This window comes from Semicossyphus pulcher, unplaced genomic scaffold (genome assembly GCF_022749685.1).
Source record: "Semicossyphus pulcher isolate SPU_LCO1_2020_fin unplaced genomic scaffold, fSemPul1.0.p SCAF_19, whole genome shotgun sequence".
NCBI lineage: Eukaryota > Metazoa > Chordata > Actinopteri > Labriformes > Labridae > Semicossyphus > Semicossyphus pulcher.
The window spans coordinates 3048125-3069215 of NW_027211692.1; the positions used below are offsets into that span (position 1 = coordinate 3048125).

At 42.0% G+C, this 21091-nt stretch overlaps 2 protein-coding genes across 3 annotated transcripts; both read right to left on the reverse strand.

Moving 5' to 3' along the window:
• On the reverse strand, positions 1-9168 carry ercc2 (excision repair cross-complementation group 2). Its single transcript, XM_069668598.1, has 23 exons — positions 9069-9168; positions 8595-8694; positions 8125-8202; positions 7976-8038; positions 7680-7793; positions 7436-7552; positions 6748-6864; positions 6495-6618; positions 6216-6312; positions 5674-5807; positions 5363-5531; positions 5025-5143; positions 4574-4643; positions 4320-4389; positions 3802-3903; positions 3609-3672; positions 3257-3378; positions 2899-2991; positions 2612-2684; positions 2321-2391; positions 1838-1981; positions 1537-1680; positions 1-1009 (listed from the first exon to the last, which is right to left on the reverse strand). Exons 1-23 carry the CDS (start codon positions 9071-9073, stop codon positions 917-919), a joined length of 2283 nt encoding a protein of 760 aa, XP_069524699.1. The 5' UTR covers positions 9074-9168; the 3' UTR covers positions 1-916.
• Positions 9169-11216: 2048 nt separating this feature from the next.
• On the reverse strand, positions 11217-19301 carry LOC138597181 (cdc42 effector protein 2). 2 transcript variants are annotated; one of them, XM_069668744.1, is made up of 2 exons: positions 19201-19301; positions 11217-13626 (listed from the first exon to the last, which is right to left on the reverse strand). In XM_069668744.1, the coding sequence occupies exon 2, from the start codon at positions 13165-13167 to the stop codon at positions 12244-12246; it is 924 nt and encodes a 307-aa protein (XP_069524845.1). In that variant the 5' UTR covers positions 13168-13626; positions 19201-19301; the 3' UTR covers positions 11217-12243. The 2 variants fall into 2 exon arrangements, with proteins under 2 accessions (XP_069524845.1, XP_069524846.1); XM_069668745.1 differs by lacking the exon at positions 19201-19301 and adding an exon at positions 13766-13834.
• Between the last annotated feature and the right edge of the window lie 1790 nt (positions 19302-21091).

Here is a 21091-nt window from a genome sequence, read left to right on the forward strand (position 1 = left end):
TTAAATACAAACATTTATATTCATACTTGTGGTTGAAAAACAGAGACCACAAATATTCATGTTCAGTATAAAATGCAACTATGTACAGTTACAGTTACAGTGGCATGGGAACGGACAGTAGTCTTGCCTGTTGACGGAAACAATATGAGCCGATGTTACACCCACAGATGGAATAATGTTTCTGTAGTGAAAATATATATATATATATATTTGTACGCATTGTCAACTGTTAGTATTTTTTGGTTAGAACAAAAACAAATCTTCACAAACTGCAGTTACTGTAAAATGCTAATAAATAGCACATCCATTTTAAGAGTCACTGTAGATCCTCCTAATCTGCATCCGTGCGTTATCTGTAATACTGACTGCATACACTGAAAATACAAAATGTTGCACCAACTTCGTAAAACTAAACAAAACTCTGACTCTCTGTTAGCAGTCAAAGGGATCTGATTTAATTAAACGCTGATGACTTTGAGAAAAATAAAAGTAACATTCTGGTAGGTGTATAGATATGATTGGAGGACAGAATCTAGCTATATCTGTTTACAAAGCACTTACATAGAGTGTGGTGATGATATTCTGTAAACTCAGTGTGTGACCTTTGAACTACTATGAACAGAAAGAAATATCATGTCAGAAATCATAACTGTAACTGTCAGAGCAGGGTCGACATGTGTTATAACACTTCACGTTTACCACAAAGAGGGAATTTGATTTTAAGTTGTGTTTTGTTTAGAGATAACAAACACACTTTTCTGATGTAGTTAACCTACGTACATCCGGCTCATCAAATACATAACACCTGCTGTGTGGCCCAATTCTAATAATCGCAAAGTGATGACGTCTTTGAAACGGCTGCAGACCCCTTCGTGGGTGTTGCCATGGTGATGACATTATGAAGCGTATGTCACCTTCAGGTCTGATGGGCGATCTGAGTGATTTTCTGCAGCATCTCCTCTGACTCCAGCTGCTCGAGAGTCAACAGAGACAGACCCAACTGGTCCTCCTGAAGACAGAGAGAGAGAGGGTGAGGTAGGGTGAGGGAGGAGAGGTTTTTAAAGACAGATTAAAAAAAGGAAACAAAAATACAAATAGCCATTCTTCCAGTGCAGGGACTTTCCACAGGGACAAGGAACCTTTGCAGATTGTTTCCAGCAAAGGGACAAAGGTCTAAATTAAGTTCAGGAGTCATTACTCATGTGATTGGTTAAAGAATAAATAAGCTGAAAGGTTTACAGAGCACATTGTATCTCATGTGATCCTGAAATATATATTCTGTGTTCAGAACGAAAATGTGATATATGCTGGAATAATTATTTTACACTGATATCATAAAAAGAAAAGTTCCTTCTGGCTTTTCAGAGCTCACACTTGCTCTTCGGCCATCAATATTTGTCTCTTTTTTCTTTGTTTCTGGCGACCTTACGCCGGCTGAGTGAACACCGAGGTTACATCGAAGTTTCCATAAACAACCCACATAACATGAAACATGGATTTTACATATGTGTGGTGCTTTGCAGGTGTAAGTCGTACCTGTCTGAAAGGCTGAGCCATCTGCCGCAGGAAGTGCTTGGAGAGGTGGACGGTCTCGTCCACAGTGAGGTTCAGACTGCCGTCAGTAATGTGCTCCTGAATCCAGCGAGGAAGCTTCCCACGTTTGTCTGCTCGGGCATAACGCTGTGGAAGGGAGAGGGAGTCATCAAATACTGACTGATAACTCAATAAACCATCAACTGTCCTTCATACTGGCAGTTCATGTGAAGCAGGCTGATGCTAAGAAACTTTGTTATGACAGAAAAAACAGAAGTTAAAACTGGATAGAAACATCACAAACCTTGTCAGCAAAGATCATGAGTCCGTAATCCGTCTTGCCTCTGATGGCTCTGCCCACACACTGGGCGGCGTGACGCATGGCATCAAACGTCAGGAAGTCATTCTCTCTGATCTGAAACTGATCCCGGAGGTACTCCAGACGAGCCTGAAATATGTGACGGTGAGGAAAAATATTATCACGCAAGAAATGAGAGGAAAACTGTTACATGCTTTACAAAGCAGGTGCAGTAAATACTGTGGGTCAGAGCTAAAAAAAAAACCTGCAAAATGTAACCAAATGTAGGAGAGCACCCTATTTTTAGTTCACTGCATGGGATGTGTTTGTAGGAGCACTTTTGCAGCATGTAATCATAGATATTTGGTCATTTGTTAGGGCACTGTATATAATGGAACATTTCACACACAAAGTATTACAATAAAATGACAGAGGGTAAACTGCATTTAATAGTGAGAGTTAGTGATTATAGACAGTGATGGTTCTGACCTTTAGGATGCGGCTCTGCGTGTAAACATAAGGCACTCCAAACATGATGACTGCTCGGCCAAAGTGATGCACTGAACAAAGAGAAGAAGATTCATAGTTCATGTTGAAAACTGACCTCAACATAGAACATGTCACGTTAGGGTGAATCCTACTGTATATAACACTTTTATAAATATAAAGAAATACATTGATTTTACTGTTTGTTTTCACTGCTTCTATTCTTTTCTACTTGATCCACATTTCCCCACAGGGAGTTCCATCTGAGTAAGCTGCAGCATCCTGATCATTTACCGAAATCTATTCCTTCAGACACCTTTCCTCTGGCCACCGACAGGAGGATGGCTCCTCTGCCGTTCTCACAGGCCTGAAGAGGAGAGATACACAGAGAGATGTCAATAAACAGAGAAGAACACACCTCCAGCAGTACGGAGGATTTAATGTTTCAGTGAGTTTGCTTTTTTCTTTACAGGCCTGCTTAAGAAATGCCACTTTGGTAGCTAGAACTACTAAATACAGATATTTGTAACTTATTTTAAAATAATAATACATGTTAAGTAAGATGAAAGTGTGCCTCTGACCTCCTGGTATTTCTCTAAGGCCATGCTCGTCTCTGCAGCATCTGGAGTCTCTATGAAGATCAGCTTATTTCTCTGGATGTTCTCCAGGATACCCTGCAAACACACAGGCACAAAAACACACATGAGGAGACTACAGACAGCTGTGAGAAGAAAAATAACAACATAAAGAACACAGCTGCTCTATTCGGCTTTTACTTAAACAAATTATACCAAATGATGCCGACATAACCTTCAAATCTTCAAAAACTATAATTATTATTAGTTTTGTCTTTATTAGTAAGAAGATAAATGACCCTCTGTGTTTAATAAACCAGCTCAGTCCCAGGTGAATGTGCGCTGTCTGTCCACACACACTGACCTGTTCATACCAAGACGCCACTATATTCTCCATGTAGACGTAGCTGGTGAAAAACGCCACGATGCCATCAGGAACTATTGCAGACATCTCGAGAAGTAGGTTACCGTAGTTACGGATCACAGCTGGAAACAAAATAAGAAATATAATGTCATTGTACTTAAGCAACGAATAACATCGTGATTTGTTTTTTGGAACTGCTTTCAGATACGATGCCCTGAAAAAGGATCAGAAAAAAAAAGGCTTTTGTTTCCATCACATCGTCAGATTCATATTTTGGTTTCATGGTGACATATTTATTTAATAATGCCATTGGGACATAATGCTCTATTAAAAATGATACATTTGCACTAACCAAAGTCTTCTCTGGTCTCAAACTTTGAGCTCAGGGCCACCTGATCATTTCCTCTGCCAACAATCTGCGTGAGAGAAAGAGGAGAAGAAAAAGTAAAAAACACCTGAATACACTCCATGGTTCAGTTTAAAGGGTTTATGTGGTCAATGTTTCTGTGACACAATACTTTCTATCCTTGAGTGTATTTACACACCAGAGGACAGAGGCAGGTCCGAGCCAGCGTCATGGTGAAGGACGCCATGGTCACCGGGCGGAAGTCGAGGATTCTGGGATAGATGTCCAGTGGAGAGAGAGTCTGAACGTCAAACAGAAGGACGACAGAGTCACAATTTATCAGCGCACGATAAACGACAAAAATAAACAATATAACAATACTGACTTTTCAGTTTCAGACCGCTGGTTCAAAAAGAATGGCAATAATTTTCTACCAACTGTGTAACTTTTTGAACATTTAACCCTTTCAAATGCTTAACGACTAGAAGGGGAATAAAGAAAGAAGAACTGGTTTAGGTTTAGAGCAGGTACTTTTATTTAGTTACCGGCTCAAATCAAATTATTTTAAAACAAAAATGACAAAACTATATATTTGCTGCCACTTTTCACAACTCTGCATACACAGCCTGTGAACATAGGGGTTTGGAAATACATGCACTCTTTTTTAACAGACTGTAAACTGAGCAGAGAAGAAAGAGACAGTGGTAACTAACTCACCCCCGAGGTGATGATGACGGACTGAAACCTCTGAAAAACAGGTTTGATGGCTATAGACGGATCCATGCAGCTGCAGACGACAGAGAGGAACAACAGAACAGAAGACACACACGTTAACCTAACAGAGTTTCATGTTCATATCACACAGCCTCCGTCTTACATGTATGATGATGAGCAGCTAAAAACTTCAGTAAAAAATGTAAGCAGGAAGGAGGGAGGAATTTTATGTTTGATAAATGTTCAATTGTTCCCACCTGAAGTGCAGCACAGGGTTGGCAATGGTTGGAGTTCTGTCTTCAAAGGGCTCAATGATTATGGTAAAACCTTCAGCAGACAGAGAGAGACAACAAATTCTACAGTGTTACAATTTCTAAATTCTAAATGAGGTAAAGAAAAAAAAAAAAGGTATTAAGGTGTAAAGGGTCTGAAAACGGTTTTACTCTTCCTTTCTTCTAAAGCTGCTGGTAAAAAACACCCTACACTTTGAAAAGCAACCTATGATGGGCACCTGTCATTTGAGACGGAGGCGTTGGCAGGAGAAACATCAGTATAATAAAACATAATACAATGTCAGAAGATCCCAGAAACTAAATATGAGTTCTACAACATACCTTACTGCAACATCTGCACAGGCACACAAGACGCCGTGAATTCATACAGGCTCAGACCAGAATGCAAACAGTATTTCCACAAGTGTTTCAGTACCTTGGCTGTAGGTGCTGACCAGGGTCGCAAAGCTGGTGATGAGAGTAACAGCTGAGAAGTCTGCAATGTCTGCGATCTCCAGAGTGCGTAGTAACGACTGTAAGCGCTCTGCACAGAACCTGGAGAGACACAGAGGGACGGAGGGAGGGAGGAACTGATTTAGGAGGGAGAATAAGTGATTGAGCGACTGAGGAGGAGACAGAGACGGTAAAAGAGCAAAAAGCTGAGTGAGTAAATGATCACACGAGGCATCATCGCCATCGAAAGATTTTGTTTCTCTGGAGAATTTAAGGAGAACGTCGGGTTATAAAAAGGTGGAAACATAAGCTGACACTGACCTGAGAGGCTTGCGGTCGATGCAGACTTTGTCAAAGATGTCTTTGAGGAACTGCGGGGCGCTCTCCTGGACGACATGGTGGACCCTCAGACGGGACTTGAGATACTCTAAGAAACGTCGCAAGAATCCGACAAAGTGCTCTGCTGTGCGAATAGTTCCAGGGACGGCCTCTGAGAGAGAGACAGAGACAGAGACAGAGGGAGAGTGTGTGTGTCTGTCTGAACTATCTTTCTAAACTGTGCAATGAATGAGGAAGAGGAGGAAAACCAGAAACAACTTAATTTAGTGTTAATGCCCGGCTGACAGCCGTACCTTTAAGAATTTCATCTGGTAACACTGGGTTTGAGAGGTAGACGTCAGTTTCCCTGGCAACGTTGGCTTCCTTCAGCCCCTCCACCAACCGCCTGTACTCCTCCTTTAGTTTAGCAGCGTCTGTTTCTTTTATCCTGTCAGGCAGCAGAGATAAAAACCTGTTTGATGGGCTCCATCAAATATGTTACAATTTCATTTAGCAGACGCTTTTGTCCAAAGCGACGAACATCTGAGAGTTAATAATAATTAACTATAATTATATAATACAATAATACAATACAACAGCATTATTTCCTATTTGATCAATCCTGGCTCATGAACAATAATGTTGTAGCGTTTTATGACCCATAAATCATTTCTCTTTCTGACCTGGACAACTTTACAAGTCAGTTTTTTTTATTACTGGTGTAATTGTCACCCAGTCACATTTGATGCTAATAGAACAACAGCAGCTTTGTGGAAACTATTCTGATGTTTAACTCCACCTCGTGTCCTCAGTGAGGGCACATGTATGGAAGGGTTGAAACACGGCCATTTCTTACTTTTGTATGGTGTTCTGAAGCGTGTCCACATTGTTCTGGCAGCGATCAAGTGTCCGTCTGGTGATGTTCACACTCATGGAGTCGATGCACACGTTGTCTGATGAGCAAGAAACAGGAGACAGAGAGGAGTGTGTTTAAGACATGAAACGTTAAAAATTCTTTCCATAATGTTGAGATAGTTAAAAAGATCAGGATAACATATCATTTCTAAATAATCATACATACATATATATATATATTGTGCTACATAATGAATTTAATTGCACTAAATCTCCTCACCTATATTATGAGCCTCATCAAACACCACCACTGACTTCTTGGCCAGCTCTTTGGACACCACGTCAGCGATCTTGGGGTCCAGCAGGTAGTGGTAGCTGTACACCACGATGTTAGCATGCAGGATCTGAGAGGAAATATAGATTTAAAGTCCGCTGTAAATCCAACCTGTAATACCTTTTACAAAACACAAAGAAATCTTTTTCCACACCAGATGACATGTCTCATGTATGTACAAGTCTACAGAGCAACGTACCGCGTAGCGTGCCATATAGTACGGACACCAGCCCTTCCTCCTGCCAAAGTCCTTCAGGTCGTCAAGGTTGTAGATGCCAGCAGGAAGAGGCACCTGTCGGCCGACTGCATCAAAGTCCTACAGACAGGAAAAAAAGAATTGTTGGGGGAAGTTTGATGAAACAAAAACAGCATGGATGCACGTACGGGCACCAAAGCTGAGCAGAAAGCAGGTAAATCACATTAAACCACACTGTGTAGTCTTGTTAGCAGTCAGAGTATTAGCCTAATAAAAATATGCACAGTTCAAAACCAGTTGTCCCTGACTTTATGGCTTAGGCACATCTGAGACAGAATAATGAGTTCATTCAGAGGACAACGAGAAACCAGATACTCACTCCAGTCTGTAGCTACACAAAACATGTAATGTGAGTTTCTATTGTTTGCTTTGCTTTACCCTAGTTAAGAGACAGTGCATCATAAACGATGATCTCTCACAGGCACAAGCACACAGTTTGTACATTTTCAAATGTAAACTCATAATGGAGATCAAACAACCTCCAGACACTCACTTACATTTTAGATATTTTAAGATATTTAGTGACGATCATCTTTGTAGACAAACTTTGCCGCGGCCTGCCTTGTCTACTATCAGTTAGGTAGAAAAGTACCTGCTGGTCTGAACTGGATAAATTCAGGCGACTTCTCACCTCATAGAAGCGACACATTGGCTGGTCAGGGTTGCTGTGGCGTTGTGCACGAATGTACGATGCTGTCAGGCTGTGGCACTTCCCATCAACCTCCTTACCAAAGCGCAGAGCGCTCACCTGAAGTGGAGTGAAGGACTCTTGTTACAGTCGAGGTAGACAAGAATTCTTTAATCTTTCAGACATATAGTCTGAAAGAGTCATAAATCCTTGTCCGTCTATATATTTTTCCAGCAGCTGTGCATACCTCCGGGTGGATGCAGAGGTTTTTCCTGGAGGAAAGAGCCAAAGCCAGGAAGTTGTTGCTCTCTCCAGTTTGCTTGGAATAAAACTCCATCAACTTCCTCAGCTCCTCGACAACCTGATCAGAAAGCGGATCAAATATGCCATTGGATTTCTGGTGATTTTTGTGAATACAGAATTTAATGTTTCTCTGTCTGAGTTACTGTTTAGTTAGACAGAATACATCATTGTTGTTTGGATTAAACTTCTCTGTTCTGTTTCACTTCGTGCTGAATGTGATTTAATTTGACACCGACTCACTTTCTCGATCTCAGGAACTGTTCTTGAGCAGTATATCAGCTTGGTCACTTCCAGAGGAAATGCCTGGGAGAGAAAGAACCTTTCATGTGAGAAGAAGCATTGAAACAAAACAGGCACATCAAGTCACATGAACACACATCTAAACTCACCTTTTGATAGGCAACGATGAGAGACAGCAGAGAGATGGTCTTCCCTGTTCCTGATGGCATCTCCAGGACTCCATGACCCTGAACAGGAACAGCAGGGATGGAAACAGAAATAGATTAAACAGTGTGTAGCTGTCCTCTCGGTGATGAATAAAAGCACAAATAGAGATTTTGTACTTAAGACTGTCTTGGGAAGATACAATCTGGTTTTAGAAAGCTGGAAATAATTCTCTCTGGGTCCATTGCAAAGAGCAGGAATAATAACAGCTGTAAACACTCCTTACAAATGCATACAAGATAAGCACTGTTTTTAGCCAAGCAAAGCAAAATGTGAGTATATAATAAAAACATAATAACAACAGACAACTTCACCGTCTACCTCTGGTACAGAGACTGTATATATTATACTGCAATTGAATTCATGGTATTTTAATACTTTGGAATAAAATGAGAGATACATGATCACCACCCACCTTAGCATCCAGTGTCCTCTTCAGCTCCAGCATATAGGAGTACTGTTCAGGATATATGTAGTCATATGGAAAATACACCAACAGACCGTCGATGTTGAGCCTGTAATAAAAGAACAATACGTGAGATCAGACACGCTGCAGAGAGCAGAGAGATCAGTTTGTATGTGTTTCAGTTAAAGCCCCGAAACGGTGCTAGCAAATGTTACAAAGTGCATCTATTGCACTTACACATGTGTATGAAGCTAGGCTAATGTGGACGCTGGTTCTACAGCTCACCGCTAAATGTATTAACATACAGACTGACGGCTGATTTTCAGGAATAACAGAAGTAAAGTAAGTGCCAAGTCTAATGTTATCTTAACGATAGCTTCAGTATGTAAGCTAAGTATTGTTAAACTTCAATGAAGCTAGCACCAAAAATCCATGTCTTAAAGGGTAGTTTACTTTTAAATTTCTGTAAGTACAAACACTCACTTCATTTTTGGAAAATGTGTAGCAGCAGATCCTCTTCTTTGTCACTGTCTCTCTTCAGAGAAGGTCATTGATAACTTTTATTGTGGATAAATACACAAGACACACTGATGCAACAATAGAATGCAATACACGAAGAAGACGCGTCTTCTTCTTCTTTTATATTTTGTGTCAGTTTTGAAACCCTCGTGCCCATTACCGCCGTCCACAGGTGGAAGAAAATATTACTTGAGTCATAATTTGTAAAGTTTTTAATAAACCTGTTTATACAGTCTGAGATATTTACTCAATGACTGCCTTTTAGTTCAGTTTGTGGTTGACTCTGGAACGAATTCTTCTAGCAAAATAATCTGTTAAAAAGAGCAAATATTTACACCTTTATTTATTTACTTTTAAATTCTTACCGGAAGTGTTAGTATGATATCATGCCTCGTGTTGACGTTAACTTGACAGTTAACAGGTTGCAGTTCCTGCCTGTAGCCACAAGAGGGCGTAATATTGTACACATCCCTGGTAAATAGTTTTCTTTTAAAGCGGTTTTCCGCTAGCTCGTTTAAAAAACTAGTTCGCTAGGTAGCGTTTCTGCTAGTTGAGCGAGCACTTGCTAGGTGCTAGTTGAGAGTTTATAAGAGTTTAGCTAATTCTATATTTATAAATCTGCTTTGACGCCAGGTGGAGATGGCAGTTAAACGGTGTATTTACAATCACGAGTTATTGCTGCCACCCAGTGGTCACATTTAGGAACTGCAACACGTTAAAAAGTAAAACTGGCGTCACTTGTATAAAGTTCCGGTGAACGCTTTCAAAATAAAGTGACGGACTGCCAACCGCAGTTAACAATGTGTTATCTGAAACTTCCACCTAGACGGGAGAGTATCAAAGGGCTGCAACTAGGCATTAAGGGGATTTAGGCAGATATTAGGAGACAGACGTAAGAGTTTTTTGGCAACTTGTTGATAACCTCACTAACATGTATGTGTTTCTGTGACCACAGGAGGGCGGTAAACACTCATAGCACGTATACCAAGCCTCGACAGATGGTCCTCAGTTAGCCCTCTTGTGGTCACAACGAGGAAATGCAGCATATCAAAATTATTAGATAAGTTAAGTGTTATTAACCCTTTTATGGCATGTATCTCTATGTATTCCAAGGCTCTATTACCCATTGTAATGCTGGATCTTACGAATTTCGGGTGGATTTTAAATACAGGGAGAAAAAACGATGCAATCAGAAAAGATTGAAATTAAGCACTCATTAACTATCATTAGTTATTAAGTGAAGTAATTTTGAATCTACTCAGCACTACTCAGTTTTTACTTATTGTCTGTTTTAATGTACATGCTATTATAAGACAATATTAAGCCCTGCACCATGTAGTGTACGGCAACAAACAGGCTGAGTATTAGTTTTTACGACTCTCTAGCGGTGACAGTGAAGAACTACATGTGTAATCCATTGACAATCTATTAGCAATCCATCATATATATACATTTTATTTGTATTTGTATTTTATTTGCATTTGTATTTTTACCTTTTAATTCTTTGTAATACTTATAGATAAAACATTTACACCCATCTCAGGTGTAAACTCTAGTAACGCACTGTGACCACTAGAGGGCAGTAAACACTAATGCACTGTGTCTCCAAATGTAATAACTTTGACATCTCAGCTTTTATTATGTTAACATGGTTTATAACATTGGTGTATAAAAATGTATTTCACCAAATTATGACAAACTTACTCACTACTACTTACTTTTCAGTGTCTAGGCGGGCGGCTTGAGGAATTGTGAAGACCCATTGTGCCCCAGAGGATGGACCCGGCCCGTATCAGGAATGAATATCAAATACTTTAAAACACTGAACAATTGTGGAAAGTTTTTTTTTTTTTAAATCAGAGCTTTCACCACGTATATGAATATATATAAATATCAGATATCTAAAAAGACTTAAGAACTTCCGCTTAATATTTCAAAATAAAAGTACTAAACACTTAAATAATACAGTTAATGACTCTTTAATACATTATAAAGGGAAATTAATTTCTTGTCTGGATCAATCATAGCCGGTGTAACTTCTATGTTTATGTTTGTGATTTGAGGCAAAGAAAAATCCACAAAGTGTTGGTTTTATTTGTAGGAATGATTTATTCGAACATTTACAGTGATATATATATATTTATATATACAACACAGCGTAAATGACATTTGAATAATAGGCTACTGTGATACTGCAGACAGTGAACATTAGAGAGGCCGACAGTCTCTCACAACACAGAAGAAGAGTGTTTTAAAAAGACCAATATTTAATAATGATCTACAAAGAAGCACATTTCTTACACTTTAAAATATTTTTAGTTAAACTACAATAATCAGCTTCCTCAGTTTCCCTCTGATGCAAAGACAGACTCCTGTTACAGCTGCTGTTCTCAGGAGGACAGGTAGACACCGTGTTAGCTCACATAATCTGTTAGAGAAGGAAGTCAAATCAGAAGTTCTTCACATTTCATCCAGAATCGAAGCATTACAGTAAACAAGTGAAGATTCAAAGCTGTGTAAATGAGCTAGGACAGAATATGGCTTTCAGCATGAAACTGTTCATGTGTGCAGTTCGGCTTAGAGTGACTGAGAGAGTGTGTTATCTAAACTGCAGAAAAAACATCCAAAGTTATGTCAAGTTATTTATTAGTAGCTGCGGTGAGAAGAGAAGTCCTGCTGCTCCTGAAGTTTGTTCACAGCTGCTTGTTTCTCTCGTTTTCCCCGAGTCAGTCCTCAGACATTTATATCTGTTAGAAATGTGTTAACCATTAACGTGCAGACAACTGCAGCAGTCAGATTAAGAGAAGGAACGCTGTTGGGGTGGCTTGTTTAGTCCAAAGAAAAGCGGAGTGTGTCAGTGATAACCGAGTCCTGCAGCTCTTCTCTCTGTCTCCGGACAGTTTCAATGTTTACGACGTTCAGCTCTGATGAAGGCTCCTCAGGACCAGCCTGATGCCTTTCTGTTGTCATGTCAGGCAGCAACGTCCCAGCGCTGAACATTAACGTCCATGTGTCTCTGAGCTCTAATCTTTCAGTTACCTTTAGACTCAGCTGTCATTCTCTCCCCCCTCCAGCCCTCATAGTCCTGAAGTCTCTTTATTCATGTATTTAAAATATCTCTCCTTAGTCTCTCTGTTTTTCACAGCTCACAGCGGTTGTCCTCGGTCTTGTAGCGGTCCATGATGCTCAGGACGTCCTCCAGGATGGACGGGCCCAGGTCCAGGTCCAACCCTGCCAGGGAGTCTGAGCGGGACACACCTGATGGAGCTGTCAGACCAACTGGATGGAAGATGGTGCAGGGCGACTCGCTGCGCTCGCTCCTCAGATCCTCATTGCTCAGGCCGGCGTCAGAGTCGAGGCTGAGGCCCCGGCGGACATCCAGGGGCCCGCACGTTTCTGACATGGAGTCCTCAGAGGAGGCCTCTGAGAAGGAGCCAGAGGAGGGGACGAGCCTGCGTAGGGTGGGGGAGATGGAGATGTCCCGGCACGGCTCTGAGGCCAAACGCCCCACCACCCCGTTCTGAAAGAGCGACAGGGTCGGGTGCTGCTTGTCTGTGTGGCCGTTCACCTGTTTGTGGCTCGTCTCTCTCTGCCGGTGGGGCTCGAAGTGGTTTTGGAAGGAGGGCAGAGGTGGAGGGGAGGGGTCGTCCAGGTGGAGGCGTGGTGGTTTGGGTGGAGCCTGTTCGTGTGCGATGAACACGGGCATGGAGATGGTGGTCTTCAGCAGGCCGGTGGAGGTGTGCTGGTAATGATAGCCATTGTAGGCGTAGTTGTTTGAGTCCTCCTTCGAGGTGAAGTCGTCGTCATGGCGTCTCTCCACGCTGTGCGAGCGCGTGTGTCCGTTCTGCGTCCGGTTCAGAGACGGCAGCATGTTCATCTTCCCCTGCAGGAAGCCCACGTCTCCAAACATGTCGCCCTCGCCCTCAGGCCCCACATGGGCGCTGTGACGCACGTCGCCCAGCGGGGGGCTGATCATGTCACCTGAGAGGACGTCCCGCAGCTTTAGCTTCTTCCCCTTCTTGGGAGTCGTAGTTTTTAAGTACATCGGCGTCTTTGCCGGCATTTTGCTCTTGACAGGACGATGAGAGGTGATTCAGTCTCGTTATCTGAGAGAAGTTCAGCTCCGCTCACTGAGCAGGTTTGTGTATCAGGAGAAAAGAAGTGTCAAAGGCTCAAAGCTCTTCAGGCTGTTCCCTCCCAGCTGAGAGACCCAGTCTGTGTTTCTCCTCTGAGTTGAAACGTATTCAGGTCGGGCAGAGTAGCGATAGCAACCCAAGGCTGTTCCTCACACTGACATGTGACTCCTGGGGGAGAGGAGGAAGGCCTTGACCTCAGCTCAGCTCCCTCCGTCTCTCTCTCATACACAGAGAAGCCATTTCTAAGAAAACACAGCTCCTCTTCTCTGCACACAGACACTCCGCTCCTTATCCCTCCTCTGATAAAGAGAGGAGATGAAGGGATGAAGAATCGCTCTCTGCGGCCTCGCTGTCTGAAGAAACTTCAGGAATGTGACTCTGGAGATCTGTGAGGAGACACAAGAGAGAAAAAGGAGTCAGAAGGAGATCAAGAGAGGGAGGAAAAGCCGAGGAGATGGATGGGGTGAGGGGGAGGGAGGAGGCAGAGCTTGGGGAGAGGAGTGAAGGCGGGAGGAGATTTACAACCTCCTTTTTCAGAGAGCCCAAGGACATTTGACGGAAAACACTCCAAGAATCCTGAGTGTTTGCTAAGAGGGGTCCGCCTCCCACTAACGATGTGAAAATGTGTGAGTGGAGGTCTTTGCTCCGACTCGGAGTCAGTTATGAGTCAGGCAGGAAATCCGTCACACATTCCCACCGACCCTCCGCTCGCTCAGGGGAAACACAAATAAGAGTTTGGAAGTTGGTTTTAAAGCTTGTGTGCGTCCTCGTCCTGTTATCAGAGCAGAATTTTAAAGTCTCTTTCCGGACTCAAACACTATGAATTATGAGACGACCGCCAGGTCAGGCCTGCAGGCTCTGTGATCCCGTGATCCCGTCAGCGTCCTAAATGTTCCTCTGGAATTTAACCCTTTAAACATAAAGACGAGCTCTGTTTGAGTTCAGAGTTCGACTACTTGAAGAATGTGATGCTGCACTGACAGAAAGATGGTGAACAGAAGGCGAGTTCAGAAGAGGAGGACTTCGAACCAACGGACGGATTTAAGAAAGAAGAATCACAGAAAAATGTTTGCCTGGATGTCACCTCACTAATGTTTCAAATCAGAGCAACAGACCTGTGATGACACTCGCCCTGTGACGCCCTGTGACGCCCTGTGACGCCCTGTGACGCCCTGTGACGCCCTGTGATGCCCTGTGACGCCCTGTGATGCCCTGCGACAGCCTGACTGAGACTCAGAACAGAGCTGCTGTTTAGATGTGTTGGGAACAGCACGATCATTTTCAACAAATAAAACTTTATTTCTCCATGTTTTACCCAAAATAGTAAAGATTATAAAAATACGGCCTCACTTTGAAATCGAGTTGAATCGTGTGTCTCATTAAAGCAGCTTTTATTTAGTTAAGTTGATGTGTTTGGTTTTGAGAGGAATAAAAACTACCTGTTTACATCACAGAAGCTTTTTTTTTTTTAAATCGACAGCAACAACATCCTCTTGTCTCCATGGAGACCACATCACTGTGGAATCTGAAGCGGTCGTGTGAATGTTCACACAGAGTTCACATGAAGGTCGCTGTGAGCTTCAGAGACTTTTTAATTTAATACAAATATTTTGGGGTCTTGGGTACCAGAAGTGACGATCAGGGTCAAAATAATGTATTAAATGTCATGTGATAAATAATGTTCGGGGACAGACGCTCCTCAGCTGCAGCTGAGGTCAGTGTAATCACACAGAGTGAGCTGTTCTCCTCTGAGACATGAGCTCAAACAAAACTTCATTCCTGGTGGAGTCTTTTCACTTCACACAGTCAATATCACAAAACGTAACTTGGCTAAACTCGGTAGAAAAGTTTCATAAATATAAAACTGTAGTTTCACAGCATTTCACTTCCAGCCTTCGTTTAGATTATTCTTCTGAGTACTAGTGAAGCAACAGATTACTGTAACCAAGTGAGACGGTAAATCTGAGTCATGATCTTTTGCTGTGTAACGTCTCAGCAGGAGTTCAGTAGAAGAGACTCTGGAGGAGAGAGTGATGCAACACGTGAGCGCGTACGTCCGAGGGGTTTACCGTTCAGCTCCTGATGACACAAACTGTGATCCGACTGTTCCTGAAGGGATTCCCCACATTGTTCCTCTGAGATCACATCACATTAAGAAGATAGTTTCTGGGAAATCCAGCCAACACTTCCTCTGGCGGCTCACAGCTCTGGAACTGAAACATTCTTTAAACTACTGAATGGATTGCTGTGATCTTTTGACCTTCATGGTTCCCAGAGGACACATTTTCCTCTCGCCTGCATGAGGACGTTTAGTTCTCGTCTTGACTAACATCCTGACAAACCTTGAACACAAACGAAGGATTGCAATGAAATAAAGTCTGTTAGCATGCTGATGTTAGCATGCTGATCTTAGCATTTAACTCTCGGCACCACTAGCATGACTGTAGACTTTTTTAATGTGACAATCTTCACTCATAAGACTGCACCCTTCAGGTTTCTCTCTCCCTCCATCAACAACAAATAAGAAAGAAATCAGAGTCGCTCCATCAGACCGTGTGAACATCTGAGAAGTCATCTCACACAGCTCAGTGTAATTTAAGCCTCTTAGAGTCATAAAGAAGGAGACATTAACGTGTCAGCCTTCAGTTCATCAGAAAAACAAGATTTAATGCAGCACAGATCCAAACAAAGACGAGGCCCAAAAGAATCAGGATTAATGAGGGGAGGAAGAGCCCTGTCTGCTCCATTAAAGCCAAAAGAACAGACTGTTAAATGTGAAACACCACAAAAATGCAAATACACAAAAAAACACCACAAGTGTAAAAGTGGAGCGGTCAGGACTGGTTGTGGAGGGTGGAGAGGCCTGCTGAACGGCTGACGTGACAGTTTCTGTCTTATTCCTAAAGTATTTCCCATCGATGAATTCTGTGACTGACTCAGAGGACGGGAAGGCTTCGTGCCCTTCGACTGTTCGCTTAACTGTTCTGTCAGGAATAGTTCGTCCAAATAAGGAAAATGGAAACATAAATCAGCTTCTGTTGAAGTTTGTAGGTCAAACTTTCATCACCCTTCTTCTGCTGTGAAAACCCTGAGGGGAGACGGTCCTGAACAAGTCAAGTCTTTCACTTAGAAGCCACAGAGTTATAAGAAACTAGATCAAAACATTCTGGGTTGATTGGCAGATACAATAATTCAAAATAAACTATTTTGCTGACTGATGAGCGGACATTACTCATTTGCAGTTTCAGCCCCGGCTCTCTGGAATCGTCTTCCACAGTCCATCAGATCCGCTGAGTCTTTGGACAGTTTCAAGAAGCTGCTAAAAACTCATTTGTATGTACGAGCCTTCTTGTTCTTCTCTCCATCCCTTTGTTGTGTTTAAGTTTGTTCTTGTTTTGCTTATTTGTGATTTTTGCCTTTTGTTTATGTTTTTATTCCTGTGTTTGAGAAGCACTTTGTAACCTGGTGCTTTAAAAAGGGCTCTATTAATAAAGCTTTACTTACTTACAGAGATCAAAACTGCTTTAGAGAATTAACTGTTTGACAGTTTTGACTGTTTGTCTTCATCTGAACGTCGTTTTTGTGTCTTTTCTTTGGACGGTTTGATTATTTGCAGGTATCAGCTTTTTCTTTGTTGTTCCACAGCAACTAAATTTACTCGCAATTCAGCAGAAGATGGAGAAATAAGTAGTGTGTCGCCTCCTCCTCTCTGTGGTGGACCCACTGATGGACAACACTTGAGATTTTTCATGTGAACATCAACTTGACTTAAAGTTCATATTATGAAAGAATACTGAAACTGCAGTTTTCATCACCGGCTAAGTGGCTCAATCTCCATGGTGTTTACACCACTTGTGACTTAAAAGACACTTGTTATTTATCCTTTTAAACATGTGTAATGGGAAACACGCCATGTGTGCTTTCTAGCCTTAATGGAGCCTTTCCAGCATCAATGAAGCCTGAGCTGAGTGTTTGTTTGTCCTACAGTTCAGCCATTGAGGTCCCCAGGTCACGAACAAGAACACACGTACACACACCACCCTCCTCCCGGTGACCATAACTTAAATACCGAGAAAAACAAGGGGAAATAGTTCAGTAGTTGTTGTTTCTGTCCTCCATTCTTCACCTCTCCTGGAAGCTGGTATTTGGGACGCTGCTGATGATGCAATCAGCCGCAGAGGACGCTGGTCTGACATCTGTTTCTGCTCTCAGGCTCCATTTGCTGCCTGTCTCCTCTACAGCCGGACGGAGAATCAGGGAGCCACCCGTGAGCCCTGTCATCTTCAGGACAAACACATAAAGAACACGCCTGAACGCACGGCGGCGCCTCCTTTCATTGTTGTTTTCCTGCGCGGCCTCTCGTGGCACGCGTAATTGCGCACAGCAGGCGACTGTTGACGAAAAGGCGTTTGCTTGTGTGGTAATCCGTTTGTTTTGACCATAAAAGTTAAGCTGATTTCATGAAGCTGAAATAGCTGTTTTTCACATGTAGCTTTCACTATATTATACTTTGAGTCTGCGAGTTCAAGAGGAGTCGTTTCAGTGTGAACAGTCATCACGTTTCTTTCTTTACAGCTCAGACTTCAAAGTTCATTTTGCAGCCGGAGTGAAGCAACATTCAGAGTCAGCCGAAGCAGCGGCTCATCTCTGACAGGCTGCTGAAATAAGCGTGATAATTAATAGAAAACAGATTTTGGATCACATCTTCCTCTCTCTCTACAGGCGTAATGAATGCAATCACTTCATCATCCACTAATCAAAAACAAAAATGAACGATGAACCCTAATGATAAGAGAGAAACTACAGTGAGGTCATGAATAAAGCCGAACTAGTTCACTCCCTGTCCTCCTTCCGTGTGTGTCTGTGTGTGTGTGTTATGTAAGTGCAGCCTGAGATCATCCCTGTGTCCTCCTGGCTCTGACTGATTGGTACCAGTGGAACAAATCTAACTCTATCTAGTCTAATCCAGTCACAGATACAACACGTCAATCAGGCTAATTATACAGATTAATTCCGTAACAAACCTCATTTTCTTATGATGTCTTCTGACAAAACGATTTCACAGTCCAGCTACATTTGTTAGAGATGCTCTAAAATACAACATGTCTGCGGTCCAGGTGTGCATCCAGCTCACTGTGTGTCAGAAAGCAGCTCTGACGCTCTGACCTGCTGGGTTTGGCAACAGAAAAGAGTTTATTCCAGGAGCACCAGGTAACAGTACCTCCACTCCGAGTCAAAGAGTTTTAAATTGTGTGATGTTACCCCATCACTGTCTGTACCCCGTTTTTTTTAACGTGAACGCCCCACATGACAAGCACCTGTAACACTTTTAAATTCCAACAGGAATTTGAGAATGCTACAACAACCGAACATTTCTTCTGATACAGGGGATAAAAAAAATGTCATAAAGGCTTTTTAGAAATGTATAGGAATCCTAAAGGAGTGCACTGGAACCAAAATAATAAAACTATTTCCAAAGAGACTGAAAATCCTAAAACAACAACAAAAAGAAACTTATCCCAGTAGAACTGTGGCATTTTTTAAAGGTCAAGATTTGTACAGGATTCAAGAGGATGGAAATCCTGTGGGAATTTTGCTTAAAAGAAATATTACAATATGTTTCGTTCGTGATACTTTGAGCATAAAGATCAAGTTAAAGTCTACGCTGTAGATTAGAAATGTGGGTTATTTTTGCCCTCCAAATACGAGCACAAGCCGCGCATGTTATGCGCGTTGAAAGGGAGTGTCACACACGGTGTAACTGGTGTTCTTATGTTGACAAATAAATGTTAAACTAGTCAGTTTTTACTCTTTTTGTTAGTCACACAATAGAAAACAAACAGTGGGTCTATTCATCAGGTAGGCAGCGACCACCGACCGACCACTGACCACATTTTACCCGTGAAACCCCCACAAAGGATTCTCCCCAAAATTAACTGCTTTGTATCGCTGATATTCACCTTGAGGATGAAACGTCGCTCCGTCCTGCTTCTGGAAATAAAGTCACTTTAATTAGTCGTACAATCCACAGGCCGAGACCTCCGCTTCAGGGCAGCTAAACCTCTTACTGTGTCTGGAGAGATCTGGACCGAGAAAGTCAAGCAAAGGGGGCTCGGCTCCTTACGCGGGAGAGGCGTCAAACCAGCTGGTAGAGCACGAGGGACTTCCGGTTAGGAATTTCAAACTAAGATATTCAACTGTGAACAAGTAACGTTCATGAGTGGTCAAATAAGTAATGGGTTCATCTAACAGTGAAGATGTTTTTGTGGGACCGAACAAGAAAATAAAGAAACCTTAAATTCAATTATTCAAAGTTATTGCTCCCTACAATGTATGTTTTTTTATTGCCACTTTTAGCAGCAAACACATGATGGTGCGAACATGAAAGACGTATACACTGTGAGGTATCTGAGAAACAACTTTTAAAGACTTTATGTCAAATTTGGTTATTAGATTTAGAATATGCAAAGTCACGTTTTGTCTCAACTGTTCCCTGCTCATGAACGTGTGGCCTACTGCTAAGAAGCTGTAAATTCGTAATTACATTACGAAATATAAACAAGATGTGTGTGTGCTTTTATTTTAAAAGAAACATTTATCTGTTTCCGGTATTCTTTTAGTCAACACCCAGCAGTTTGTGTTGGCAGAATCCAGGATAAAAACCCATTAGAGGGGTCTTAAAATCAGTCTGTGCTAATGAAAGTATCAGATCTGCTCTGATAAAGAGGGTTAGCGGGGATAAGACAGTGATATTGATCAAAGGCGAGTAAGGCTGCTGAGTAACACCTACGTCTGGCAGCCTCTTTGATCAACAGGTGTGAAGCTATAAGAGGTCAAAGGTCACAAGCAATAGATCAGATAATCCCGGAATAATTGTCTCTTAAAATGTGATTATTTAGGTTGCATTATTCAGAACGCTGCTATGACCCTTTTTTAATCTGCTTTGTGAGGTGAAAGTGAGAGGTCATGCTTTCTGACCACCTGTCCGCCTCTCACAGCCAATCAGAGAGCTGTATCACTGCTGATCTCTCTGTGACAGACGGTGTGGAGAAGATGAGAGCTCTTTTGATTAGCAGCAGGCAGAAATCACACTCCAGCAGCCAGACTGACCCGTGTGGACTGTGTTTATTTTTCATATAGAGGTGCTTTCAGGTGACTTTGAATCAGTTGCCAGTTAAATAAGAAAAGTCAGCTTTGCCGTCAGCCGCTTGTAGCAGGCATTGTTTGCAGTCCTAGATCAATTTTCAAGCTCTTTAAAGCTGCATGAGTGAAGTGCATGATTCAGCACTTTTGTTGCTAAAGCTAAATAAAGACACAACCACAAATAACTTTAATTTATTTGTGAAAATGTTTTAGTATGCTTTTATGAATCCTTCTGTGAGGACAATACAGCGTCAGAAAACATGACAGTCTCAGGTTTAATATTTTTAACCCTTTTTGTCTTATTGGTTTCATTTGATATAAAGTGATCACAGGAGCGTCTTCAAAGAGATTTCAGAGTTTAAAACTGCAGCTTTACATTTCTGATGTTTGGCTAAATATCCGTCTACAGCTTCAGCAGCGGAAAACTGGGTTAAACAAATTAAACATTTGTCTTGTTTTCTCCACAGAGTGATAAAGTCTGCATTATAAAGAATAATTAGACTTTTAAATGGGCCCTTACTTTTTACTGCTGGCTCAGTGGAGACCTGCTGGAGCATAAAGTTAGGAGGCACATCACGGCGGCCCCAGAGGGGCTGGCATGGGGAATAATTACAGCGAAGTAATGAGAATTTTAACAAATGAAGATTGCAGACGTTTGCTGTTTGGAGGTCAGGCTGCAAACACATCTTGTTTACAGCTCCTGTGGGA

Excerpts from the sequence above, each read along its gene's own strand:
- ercc2 (XM_069668598.1), bottom strand. Across the intron at positions 5,808-6,215 it reads CTTCAGAACACCATACAAAA|GATAAAAGAAACAGACGCTG; the intron begins GTAAGAAATGGC and ends GCTGCCTGACAG. Across the intron at positions 1,982-2,320 it reads CGCAGAGCCGCATCCTAAAG|GCTCGTCTGGAGTACCTCCG; the intron begins GTCAGAACCATC and ends CACATATTTCAG.
- LOC138597181 (XM_069668744.1), bottom strand. The coding sequence starts at position 13,167 with ATGCCGGCAAAGACGCCGATGTACTTAAAAACTACGACTCCCAAGAAG.